The sequence below is a fragment of the Astyanax mexicanus genome, chromosome 5 (genome assembly GCF_023375975.1).
Source record: "Astyanax mexicanus isolate ESR-SI-001 chromosome 5, AstMex3_surface, whole genome shotgun sequence".
Lineage (NCBI taxonomy): Eukaryota > Metazoa > Chordata > Actinopteri > Characiformes > Acestrorhamphidae > Astyanax > Astyanax mexicanus.
The window spans coordinates 24460166-24473331 of record NC_064412.1 but is presented as its reverse complement, the minus strand read 5'-3'; the positions used below and the strand labels follow the sequence as shown (position 1 = coordinate 24473331).

The 13166-nt window shown below is 37.1% G+C and overlaps 1 protein-coding gene across 2 annotated transcripts in view; it reads right to left on the bottom strand.

The window, feature by feature from the left end:
* The window catches only part of lepr (leptin receptor), a 60639-nt gene that overhangs the window by 23364 nt on the left and 24109 nt on the right, over window positions 1-13166 (bottom strand). The window contains exons 1-2 of one of the 2 annotated variants that reach the window (XM_022675870.2): window positions 6618-6925; window positions 1562-1619 (exon numbers count right to left, since the gene is read on the bottom strand). In XM_022675870.2, the coding sequence (XP_022531591.2) occupies window positions 1562-1563 (2 nt within the window). In that variant the 5' untranslated portion in view covers window positions 1564-1619; window positions 6618-6925. Of the gene's footprint in view, window positions 1-1561; window positions 1620-6617; window positions 6926-13166 lie in introns of those variants that run through there. The other variant, XM_007248223.4, reaches the window with a different exon arrangement.

Genomic DNA, 13166 nt, shown 5'->3' with positions numbered 1-13166 from the left:
CTTTAAGTAAACTTGAACTAAAACATAAAATTTTCATATATATATTGTTTAAAAAAAGAGGGAGTGATTTTTAGCAAACAATTTACTGGTTACCAGGTCACAGCAGGAAATAGCAATGGAAATAAACTCTGCTTTGGAAATGGGTTTTAAAATCCACAGACTGCAGAGGATGAGGAGCAGTTTCTTCCCACAAGCTGTTCAGGCCTCAACCAGGACATCATCTTGGACTACCAAACATATTTCCACTAAAAAAGCTCTCTCAAGTTATAGCAATAACAATTTTGTGTGGAATTACTTTCTGGAAGCAGGAATTGACAGAATTAAAGGATATAGAGTATAAAATTTCAGGGCTTCTTTGATTCATTTTGTTGGTTTGTTCTTAATGTGTGTGGTGCTAAAACATACCTGTATTTCACCAGCATAAACTACATCTAAACTGAGGCCTCTTAGCTAAAATGATTTAGCCATACATGTCAGCTGTCTTTCTTTAAAAGCCAATAATAACATTGGTGCATTTTCTCCAGCTCTAATCTACACATGGACATATGTGCTCTCCAACATATGAAAATTCAACAATGAAAACATGTGATGCCTGTTGAATACTACAGTATACCAAATTGCTATATTGTGGGGAATGTAATGCCTAATGTAATGTCTTTTGATGTTCAACCTGTCTAATGCATCAAAAACTCCACAGTGGTGAGTCCTTATACACATGCCTAGTAAAACAACTAGAGAATAAGATCAGGGCAAAAGGCTGTTCTTCCCGCATGTCTGTCAAACTCCATGTGTTCAGCTAAAAAAACACTAATTATTAATGTCCAATCTTTGGTAATGACCAGCATAAGAACAGAACATTCTGCGCAAAATATATTTAGTACATCAAAGTCTTGCTCAAGGGTTACAAGAACTATGAGTCTAAGTCATTTAGATGGCACAGTGTGCAAAAGTTTGAGCATTCTTGATTTTTTAAGTGAAATGGAGTAACAATAGCCAGTGCAGATACCTACTGCATAAAATAACAATTTCTGGGAATCTTTAAGCAGCCAAACATGTCATTTTGCCGGGGCGGAGGAGGTCTGGCTGACCCACATGGCAACCCCTTTAGTTCGGCTTAACATTGGACTAAGTCTCAGTATCAGCAGTGAAGAAAAGACTTAGAGATCTAACAGGTGAAGTGCAGTAATAAAGTCACTGCTAAGATGAAAAAATAATAGTACCTTGCCTGGGCCATACAGCACTGCTACTGGACAACTAAAATAGGTGTTTTAAAACTTTTGACCAGTAGTATAACAGAAAAAGGATAGAGTAACACCTGACAGATTGCTGTTTGTTATGGTAAATGTATCATGTCGCTTTTAAGCTATAAAATCCTTAGTAAACACAGACCTGTACTGCGTCAACCATGATTAATGTTTATCAGGCAGATTAAGGATATTTAAATAATGGAAAACATATTGTCACATTTGTCACAGCAGTGCTGCTTTTCCTGACATTGCCTTCTCTAACAGCCTGATTGGAATCTAGGCATCAAACGTGCTGAATTATACAGCATACTCACATTATGTGACTCTTACAGCAGCATCATTTCTCTTCTTGACAAAGTGGCTGCTGCCTACCTGCAGACAGAGGACAGAAAAAAAACAGCTTAAGTAGAGGACTCCCTTCCAGGACACAGCCAAGTCGATTAAACTCAAAACTATCTCTGCAAAACCTTCTACTTCACTGCAAGATGAAGGAGGGAGCAAGTTTATTCATTCTGAGAAGGCAGAAGCTAGTTTCAGAGGGAGAACAGAAGCACTGGTGAATTTCAGCATGGAGTAATTTAGCATTAAAGCTAAAACAAAAACAGTGGTTTCGGGCACTTAACCATCCCCTCAATTTAGGTTTATATCTGCACTAATAAAAAAGTCATTTGTATTGTTCCAAACTACTGCCCTCATCTGTTGGAAGAGACAAATTCTCTTTCCTCAGACTCAAGCCAGTGATCACATTGACTGCAGTTGTGAATGTGTGATATACTTGAATGGAATCTATTTCTTTTCATTTTTTTGTATTCTCAAAAGCCACAGAATTCCGCATCAATTTAATTCACATTCACAGTGCACTGTGCTGTTGGCTCCAGAGCCCTGAGGCAAAAGTGCCCTACCCAAAGCAATGAATGCCAGTTTTCCATCGTTGCCACTTCCTGTCTTTTTATTGTACATGAAGTGTTGTGCAATTTAAAACCTGTTCCAGCACAACGCAACAACCTGTGCATGACGTTCTGAAAAGCCCTGAAGCAAGACAAGACTTTATGGTAATTCAAATTCTCAAGCGGGTTAAATTCCTCAGTAGTGTCCCTGAATAAAGCCTTTTTTGTTCTAAACCATGACTTGTAAGGATGTACCTGAGATAAAATGCAACCTGAAAAACACGGATCCCATCGTTATAAACAACCTGGTCACTCACTTCTCACTTCAGTGCGACTCTTCCCTCTCCATCTGTCAGGCCATTTCAGGAGCAAAGTGACCGGTCACAGAGACGAACGTGTGGTTGTGTGTGATACAAAATGTAGATTAGAAAATGAATAGTAAGCAGGACAAGCAAGTGGCCATACACTCCATTAGAGCATTTTACCAGATAGGCCCTTTTCAGCACAACAACATACGCCACGTCCATATTCATGCAGACCACACCAAAACAACTGTGATGTTCTGTTTTAGTGAAAAAATAATACAACACCCTTTGTTCTTTTATGAATCTGAATACATTATTCAGGCTTACAAGATACAAGGTGTGCAGAGGCACATTTTAGGACCCACAATGTTATTCAGGAATACACAACACAGAGGTAGTTTGTGTTATCTGCAAGTGTAAACCTATTTCTGTCTTTATTATGTACATCTCTGCCCATGCTCCAATTGGATTAGCATTACAAAGAGATATAATATTTCTGTAGAAGCAAACGTGGTAAAACAAAACATATTAAAAAAATACATAAACTCAGACACCTAACATACCAATTTTTTGAATTTCAAGATGGTAGCTCTGTGATTACAGCATTTGGTTACTGGTCATAGGTTTGTGGCAAGACTGCCAAGTAGGGGACAAAACACGTGTTGGGTTGGCGAGATTTTAACAATATACAGGTCTGGAAAAAGTTAAGAGATCCCTTCAGTTTCTGAATCAGCTTCTCTGATTTTGCTATTTATAGGTATATATTTGAGTAAAATGAACATTGTCGTTTTGATTCTTTAAACCACGGAAAATTTTTCTCCTAAATTCCAAATAAAAATATTGTCATTCAGAGCATTTTTCTGCAGAAAATGAGAAATGGCTGAAATAACAAAAAAAGATGCCGAGCTTTCAGGTCTTAAGTAATGCAAAGAAAACAAGTTATTATTCATAAAGTTTTAAGAGTTCAGAAATCAATATTTGGTGGAATAACCCTGGTCTTTAATTACAGTTTTTATGCATTTTGTCATGTTTTCCTCCACCAGTCTTACACACTGCTTTTGGATAACTTTATGCCACTCCTGGTGCAAAAATTCAAGCAGTTCAGCTTGGTTTGATGGCTTGTGATCATCCATCTTCCTCTTGATTATATTAAAGAGCTGTTTATACTTTTTTTTCCATTTCAAAATAAAAACTCACACAGTGCAAAACCGCAGATAAATTTTTAAATATGTTGTAAGTAATCATCTTGTAATGGAGGTCAATAAATTTTTACTCTTATATATATATATATATATATATATATATATACACACACACAGACTCTTATATTATGTATGATTTTTCATATACAGTAAATGTCTATAGTGTATACCTCTGTGTCATGTCAATGCGTTGCCCCTGCAAGTTTATGCCATAAACTGAAGCAACTGAGCAATTACAAGGTTTTTTTGTGATCATGATGACAGACAAACTCGCATGAATGGTACCTATTTAACTGAGGTACTGAGGTAATATTTTTCTAGTAACAGTACTTATAAATCACCAGTGCCACCAGTAACAAAGCTTGTGTCACTAAGAGGAAAGCCATGGGTTCCAACAACAGGTTACCGATTTCAGTAAAACAAAACAAACCAAAAAAGGAATGTCTGCACAATGTTTAACAAAATAAATGTATTTTACTACTGTTACAATGTTTCGACTATGACAGCAATATATTTTTTCAGCATAGTCATTACTACATGGGCATGTCACAGCATATGATATCCAATGTCATGTACTGCAAGTTTAATTTGATTTTACATCTTGACCAAAAATACAAATCTATACCTACCAAAGAAAGATTAGATCTCCCCAATATGACCTAGACATTTCAGGAAATTTTACCAAATTGAAAACCTCTGGAATATAATCAAGAGGACGGTGGGTGACTACAAGCCATCAAACCAAGCTGAACTGCTTGAATTTTTGCACCAGGAGTGGCATAAAGTCCAAAAGCAATGTGTAAGATGCATGAAAGCTGTGATTAAAAACCAGAGTTATTCCACCAAATAATGTCTACCTGGAGACCATACTGGCAATCCATTAGGACTGCATAAACAACGTAACTTTTCTGTTACTCAGATTTTATAAATATAATAAAGTGCAATTTAAACAATTTCAATACATCAGTTTGCTTACAGTATTGTGATATATTCTGACACATTGTATCATAACCCCTGTATCATTATACTATTGTACCGCCAATTTCTTCAGAAACAGTCCTTATAGCAACCAACTTCTGTAAGGAACTAACTTGTGACAGCTATCAAAGCATGTATCCTTTCAGAGCAGATGAATCTGGTGTCTCAATGTCTTTTAGTTTGCCAGCTCCCCTGAGTTCTAATTATGGGTTTCTTTAGTTTACCAAGGCATGAATAAGCCAGTGAAAATTGAGAAAGCCATTCTGATATCTCCATGTTCCCAGTAGCTTTTGTATTAGCAAGCAGTGTTTATCATCATTAGCAGGGTAGCAGTTGCTCAGGTAACCATTAAATCTGTCAAGGCCAAAAAAACTCAAAGAAGGACCTAGCAGACACCCTGTTTTGAGAATTAATATATTTGGTTTCACATACTCATACAATTACTTACAATAGTTTGTCTCATAACTACTCAGAAATAGCTACTGCTTTCAATTTTAAAGAAAAAAAATCTTAAGGACTGTCGCTTTAACGAGAAAGGTTAAGGCTGTAGCAGAGCATGTTCATCATTTCCATAGAAAATAAGCCAATTTTTACTCTATACTTACATGAAACATAAGGGTAATGTAATAATGTAATTTTCAAAATGGGATAATCGAGATTTACAAATATAATCTCAGTAGCGAAAAAGTGGCTCAGATTTTCATACTTGATTATTTTTTTAAACTTAAAAACAAAAAGGATATTTTTACACAGTGTTTAATATAAAGGCTGCATGTAAGGTTGAAGAGGGCTGCTTACTATTTGTATTACATAAAAAAACTGAAGTTGTTGTTTTCATCAAATTAAAAACATCTGGAATATAATCGAGAGGAAGATGCGTGATCACAAACCATCAAACCAAGCTGAACTGCTTGAATTTTCTCATCAGGAGTGGCATAAAGTTATTCAAAAGCAGTGCCAAGATGCATAAAAAATGTGATTAAAAACCAGGGTTGTTCCACCAAATTATTGATTTCTGAACTCTAAAACTATATAAATATGACCTTTTTTTCTTTGCATTATTTGAGGTCTGAAAGCTCTGCATCTTTTTTGTTATTTCAGCCATTTCTCATTTTCTGCAAATAAATGCTCTAAATGGCAATACTTGTATTTGGAATTGGGGAGAAATGTAGTTTATAGTTTATAGAATAAAACAACAATGCTCATTTTACTCAAACATATACCGATAAATAGCTAAATCAGAGAAACTGATTCAGAAACTGACGTGGTCTCTTAATTTTTTTTCCATAGCTGTATATAAAGAATATAGAGATTCTCTTTTTTTTTTAACAGTATCGCCCAGCCCTGAAATCAATATCAGGAGAAAAAAAGAGAAAGATCTCCTTACTTTTAAAGCAATTCTTTGTTTAAGCTAGCTCACCAGAGCTCTCCAAACACAGGCAAAGGGAGTATATAAAGATGAAGGCAGGTCATGAGGCAGTGCTGCAGTGATATGATATTTCCCTCTGACCCTTTGATTAAACGCTCCAGGGGGAAATGCTGTGCAGGGGTGACTCATCAGTCACCAAACTCTACTTATTTGCATCATGGAGAAAGAAGGAAAACCTGACTCTTCCCAGCACTTTAAACCTGAGAGAGCAGAGGGAAAGTTAACTACAGAACAGTGCTGCTTCTGTCAGACTGAGAGAAGGAGAAGCAGGAAGAAAACAGCTAGTGCTGGAGAGGCTCAGTCTGTAAATAAAGCTAAAGAAAACAGAAAAGCCTGAAATATGAGAAAAATAAACCAAATAACGCAGCTAAAGAGAAGTGTTAAAGCTACGCTAGTTAACGTTAGCTCTTTTAATTAGCAAGTTAGCGTTAGCTAGATTAAAGCTAACGGTCAGAGTAGTGTATAGACAGCCTAAGAGAAACAGAAGTAGCTGAAATAAACAGCGAGTCTGGAAAGTATGAATAAGCCTCCCGGGAGGATGAAGGCTGCTGAACTTTGAACACACCTACCTCTTCTCTTCTCCTCTCTTCTCCTCTCCTCTCCTCTTCGCCGGGTTCAGTCTCTCTCTCTCTCTCTTCTCTCACTTCTTCTGAAGTCAAGTTCAAACAAGACCAAACAGACCCGCCGCGACCGGACTCCGGTTCCGTTCAGACCTACAGACACTCAGTCTGAGGAAATTACCGCGTGGAAACTCCGTGTGAGAGTGTGGTTAACAGATACCGCAGTTTTAGTGTAGAAGCCCGCTCCTCCCACGACATCCCTTCTCTCTCTCAGCTCTGCTCTGCTCTGCTCTCGCGCTGCCGGAGCGCCGCCGGGCTCTCAGCTTCTCTCGCTCGCTCTCAGAAAGGGGGCGGGGCTTTAGCGCTGCTCAGACCATGTCGTCACCGTCTGAGCGACACAGTGCATTAAAATGAGCTTTAAAATGTTTATTTTATTTAGCAAATACTACATTCACTGATGTAAACATTTGTTCGCAATACCAACATTTGATATTTTTTGACTAGGCTTTAGCTCACTTTTAAAATAATTTAGAATGGCTAAAAATGAGAAATGTAAAAAACTGTGTGATAAACTCCCACTGGCCTCTGGTTAATATATTATTAATATATTTTTACCCCCTCTTTCTTTCTTTACTTTTCTCCCTTTTGTATATGTTCATGCTGTCTTCTATTGTTGTTTCTTGTATTAACCTGAAACTTTAAATGTTAAAATAGAATATTAAAAAAGACCTTTAAATACACGTTTTTATTTGCAGCTTCGCTCCTATTTAACCAAGGGTTTATTCATTTTATATGATCTACTGATCAGTCCTAGAATTAAACTTTAATTAATTTAATTTAATTTTATTCATTGTGATCAGTGTAAAAAACATGAAAGGTATGATTATCTGATTATAGTCCTGAAGTAGGGATCACATTAAAAGGGCACTAAACCCCCTTATTTTCGCTCAAATAAAAAAAGGCAAACAAGGATAAACTTAAGCCCTGCTCAGTTACTGCAGCAACATATAAACCACAGTGATTCTCAAGCCTCTGTTTTGAGTGTGTCTCAGCTTGAAGGTCCCTGTAGCCCTAACACTCCCCCCACACCTCCTGCCTTACAAGAATCAGGACACCCTACCTCTAGGCATGTACATGCAAAAAAGAGGGGTAGGGCTAAGTAGTAGGGCCAAGGAGTGAACTGGGATTGGGCCAAAATGCCAGTACACGTATGGTAAAATGTCTTGTGCTACAGTTGACCCAGTAAAAGCTGTGAGGGTCTCAAGACTCATGCATTGGGCTTAAGACATTTCGAGCAGTTTACACACTCACATACCACACGCACGAAATTACTAGTACAACGCCTACCACGGTGAATTGCTATTTTTTTATATGGATATAGAGGAGGCATCCAGCTTTTTTAGTCCTAGTGTTGCACACTTGAATGAAAACCCAGTGTGACATTTCCTTTAATGGATACTTGCCAAGCTGATAAAGTCAGTGGGATGTACAGTAATAAAGTGGGATCCCTCTAAGGCAGGGGTGTCAAACTCATTTTGGCCGAGGGCCACATGGGATATTGGCTGTCCTCTGAGGGCCAGATGTAACTTATAAATGTAATCAAATGTAACCAAATGTAATATAAAATGAATGTAATTACTCCTTAATGTTAAATAACTCTCAATGGAAAATATGTTTGCTTGTTGCTTTATTAACATAAATCCTTTTAATTTGTCATTTTATGAAATCCAAAAACTCCATCAATCAAGAACCAAACTATTCAAGTGAATAGAAATGACATCAAATACAAGTTATATTAACTTTGATCAAAACGTTTGATACTGAAAAGAGGCTTAATAAATATAAAATTAAAAATTGTTAGCTGTTAAGAGCATGTGACAGATTTAGCATTTCCTCAGATTTAGCAGTTCCTCATCCAACCACTAGTCGGAGCTGCAGCAGCAGCAGCAGCACAAGCCCGGAGTCTTTACTGAGTCAGAGCTACAGCCCAGCCACGGGCTACAGGGCTCAGCTGAGCCAGTCTGGAGCGTTTTTACAGTTTTTAAAGTTCTTTAAAGTCACTGCTGGGATTACATTATAAACACACCACGGCTGCAAGGTTAGACTGTTGAAGGCTCCTGAAGACAAATAAAGGCTATTGGAGGTTACTGAAAGGGTTATTGGGGGCAGAAATCAGTACTGGCTGGTTAGATAAGTGATTCACCTCCTCGTCCTTTGCTGCGGTGAAACTGTGACTAGCGCTGTCACAGTGATGTTTATTAACCTCATTAAAACAGATTTTGTCAGGTATTGTCTTATAAATATTTACACATAACTTATATCTCTCCTAAAAAGCGTTTATTTTGCTCAGTAACACTCTTCGTAACACAAAAGGCATACCGGTCTCTCGCCTTGAAGCACAGCCGTCCGTCTGCATCAACTTTTCTTTTTCTGGACATTATGGGATAAACATTTGTATGTCTCAAGTCCACCCACGAAGTTACGCCTTCCCTCCGGCAGGGTTTCCACATCAATGACTACACTGCCGTGTAGTGGCAGTAAGCCGTAACTTCGCGGGTAACACAATCGACAAGCATTGTGGGAAATGTAGTTTTTGGTCAAAGCACGCTTCTGACCCATTTATTATAGACACTAAGATCTTACAAGCTCTCGCGGGCCACATAAAAGGACGTGGCGGGCCACATTTGGCCCGCGGGCCTTGTGTTTGACACATGTGCTCTAAGGCCTCAAAATCTGCAACTAACACTTACAATACAAAGTACCAATCATTCCTACCCCGATTGCAGCCTACACTTGTTCTAAATAAATTCATTGAATTAATGTATTATAAATTGTTACTGATGACAAGCCATAGACCCATTTGGAAATATTATTTCAACAAGGAGAAAGAAACTAGCAGGTCTCACTTCAATTGGCTGCCCATTAATGGAGACCCTTGTTCACATTCCACACTTGTACTAGGAGGGCGATCAAAGCTTTGCCAGTGAAACTTCCACAACTAATATAACAAACCCAAATACACATATTAACAATCATAACACACATACTGTATTACCTCACAGCCTCAAATAATTCCAACAGCAGAAAGACAGCAGATGCCAAGCATGCTGTGGGCTCCCTGAAAACTCCTAAACATTCCTGTAAAACCCAGGAGTCCCCAAAAGTTTCTAGTCTCATTTCTCTTTTCCCCTTCAAAGTCCAACAGACCCCTCTGCCCACAGGGCCCAAACCAATTCCCTTAGATATCCTGGCACATTCCCCTAGCCTAGCATTTCTAAAAGAACCTGACCCACACAAAAACAGAACAAGGGGTCCTGATTTTCAGTTCTTTCAATGCTAGACTGTGGGAAATTATAATGCTGAGCAATTGCAGCCAATAAAGTAGAAATTATCTTTTTTCATAAGTCAAAAGTGAAACGAAAAATGTCATAAAAATTATGTGACACATTTAATACTTTAGATTATAAGGTAGTATGTGAATGTGAATTCCAATGCAGTAATCTGATTATAAATGTTATTATTTTGAATCTGTATCACAACATCAGACACTGAAATCATATCAGAAACCGCCTAGGCTATAGGAAAGCGTAAACTGATCTTTGCGTCTTTGAATCATCACAGTGCAGCAGAGTCTAACAGTGTTAGATTGCATCATCCACATGATCTCACCATGATGATGTCATCCCATGACCTGATTGTGGGGATGCTCCCCGTGGCTCTGTGCCAAGTCAAGTCTCTTAGAGACTTAAACTCTTTTGAGAGCAATCTGTCTGTTTCTGCTGCTTTAATCACCTGTTTTTGGTTATTGCACATCCCCTCTATCCAGGATAAATTACAGAAAGAAAAATGTGACAAATGCTAAAAAATGGACATACAGGCTTTCTAACGCCCAGTATTGCATTCTGTATTAATATGTCCCATTATTGATAGTGGTCCCATATGTGTAAAAGTCATTAAACTTATTTAATAGTTCTTTAGACTTTGGAAAATGTTTGTATTGTCCCTATGGTAATGATGAAGAAATCTGCATACTTTTACCCCTAAAGGAAGGCTTTATACTAATTGATTACGATTCAGACAGTTCTGATTTTCTAAATGATGTGTATTAGATCTGAGTCCGATTCTACACACATTGCTTTACAATGGATATTATATTAGTGGTGTCTGAACAACTAAACAATAAGAATGGATGTCTGGGTACTTATGAACATCCAGGGTGGTCTAACATAATATTGCTAATATTGTTGTTACTCTGTATTTGAGCCCATAGCAATTGGATTCACATCATTAAAATGAGCTAGGGTTCATGGCTACCTGTGATTTGGAGCAATTACATAAAGTTTACTCTTTTGTAATCAATCGTATTTTTATAGAGTCCTCAGTGAAATATCTTTTTCTTAATCCACCCACACTCTGTACAGCACTTTCAGAACACATGGTGACAAGGTCAGGCGATAACCCACGGCTGCATGCTAGTTCTTTTCTGCAGCACTAAAGCAATAGAAGATCTATGAAATCTGTCATTGAGGCTGGTGTTTACTGTAGAGTTGTACTGATTTATGCAAATAAAACTGAGGTGAAAACTAACAGTGTGCTCAAACAAAAAGTATAAATTGTATACTAAAGTAAAATCCTGAAGAGCATCAAATAATAAAGCAAAATGAAATTAATAATGATATCCTAATAAAACTAACCAAAATCTTATCATCTTAAGAAACAGATAGAAACTTTACTTTCTTGCTCTAGTGTCTGGTCCTCCTCTCTTTCATCTCTTGACAAATCGCTTGCTTCACCCCAAGTTTATCTATTGTGGGTGTATTTGAGGCTGCTTATCAGTGTGTTTCAGTTAGTATGCTTGCCTGTTACTGTCTTCCATGTTGTACAATATAAAACAAAAAAAGAAAGAATCAATGGCTATAAGCCCCTCTGTTATGTTCACAACCACAGTGCTGGGAATGTAAGCAAAGTACAGTGAGAATCAAAAGTTTCCAAAGCAGAAAGGTGGGGACCTCAGGCCCTGTGATTAGTCTGTGATTGGTCAATTGGTTTAAAATGTCACCTTACCGCATCTAAATTTATTTGCATGAAATTGAGAAAATCTGAACTCAATTTGATACCCTGTCATCGTCTTAGTTAAGCAATAATACACGAGAGGAAGTGCTATAGGTCAGCACAGCAGTGCCAATATTTCACGTTATAGCATGAAGCTTGAGTGTATTATTGCAATTATACAACAGTTCTATTATCGCTGTTTATTGAAAGATTTCGAATTAAACAGGACAAGAAAATATAATCTGTTTGGTTATAAAACTCCCATGAGTTAAAATAGTTCCATTGCTGCTCTGTTTGTAGCTGTGCTGTTTGGCTTTTAAGCGCTACATCGTTGCTAGGTTACCTGTATGTGGCGGAGTAATATATGGAGAGCTTCAGTTATAGTGCATTACTGGCTGATAATGGCACTCATAGAATGCCTTTCAGCCAATCACATTGCAGGGTCTGAACAAACTCTCTCAAAAGAAATAACGGGTTGCTCTGTCTTCAATCTGAACACAGGTAAAATAATTTTGATCAAACTCAGCCCTCTGTTTAGAAAAGTATTAAAACTGGATAAAATATGTGTTAGAATGAGTGCTAGAATATACTGATATATAAATAATTTGCAATATTATTTTGTTTTCAAATACTGTATTGATTTCCAAAAACACAGTATCAAAATGATTTTCTTAATTTTTAAATGAATAATTTACATGGTGAAGACTGATTATAGACATATAGACATAGATTGATCTGATTGCATAAAAAGTTTAATTGAAAAAAAGGATAAGCATTTTCTTTTTTTTTCTTATAAAAATTGCACTATATCATCTTGTTTATCATATTGCAATATGACACAATACATTTTTTCATAATCCCTGTACCAACCCTAGTAAATATTGGAGGCTGTTGTCCACTACACTGACACTGAATAAAAGCTGTGTTTTGAAAGGGTTAAAATTACTGTAAATTTATGAAACCTTACAAAAATGAGTTAAAGAGTCTCAAAAGAGTTATCATTTGCCCCTCATACAATGTGAACCCCTTGTTCTCTACCAGTTTGGAAAGAAAGTCATTGTATTCTGTTGCCACACCCCCCCAATCGAAGCCTTAATGGAAAACCCAGGATGTCCTTTTGTTGCACATAAACAGATTGCATAAATAGTGCTCGACTAAAGGGTCAGGCAAATGAATGCACTTGGGCTCTTTCCCTAATATTGCTTTAAAAATAATTTCCCATTAGCTCCTAGCACCATATATTTGCATATTGCACACACATATTGCATATTTGCATATGTGCATATTGGACAGGTGTTATTAAATGAGCCATGAACTTAAACTTTCCTCAAAGTTGTAAAAACAAAAAATAAGCCGTAGTAATTTCTATCCAAGTAATCAAAGCTCAAATTCTTTAAACCCACAATATTTTAAATATCCAACTAAGTCAATTAAAAGATACTTAAGTGAACAAAACTTGTATTTACAACTCAAAATGACAACAAGACTAAGTTAATTTGACCTAAC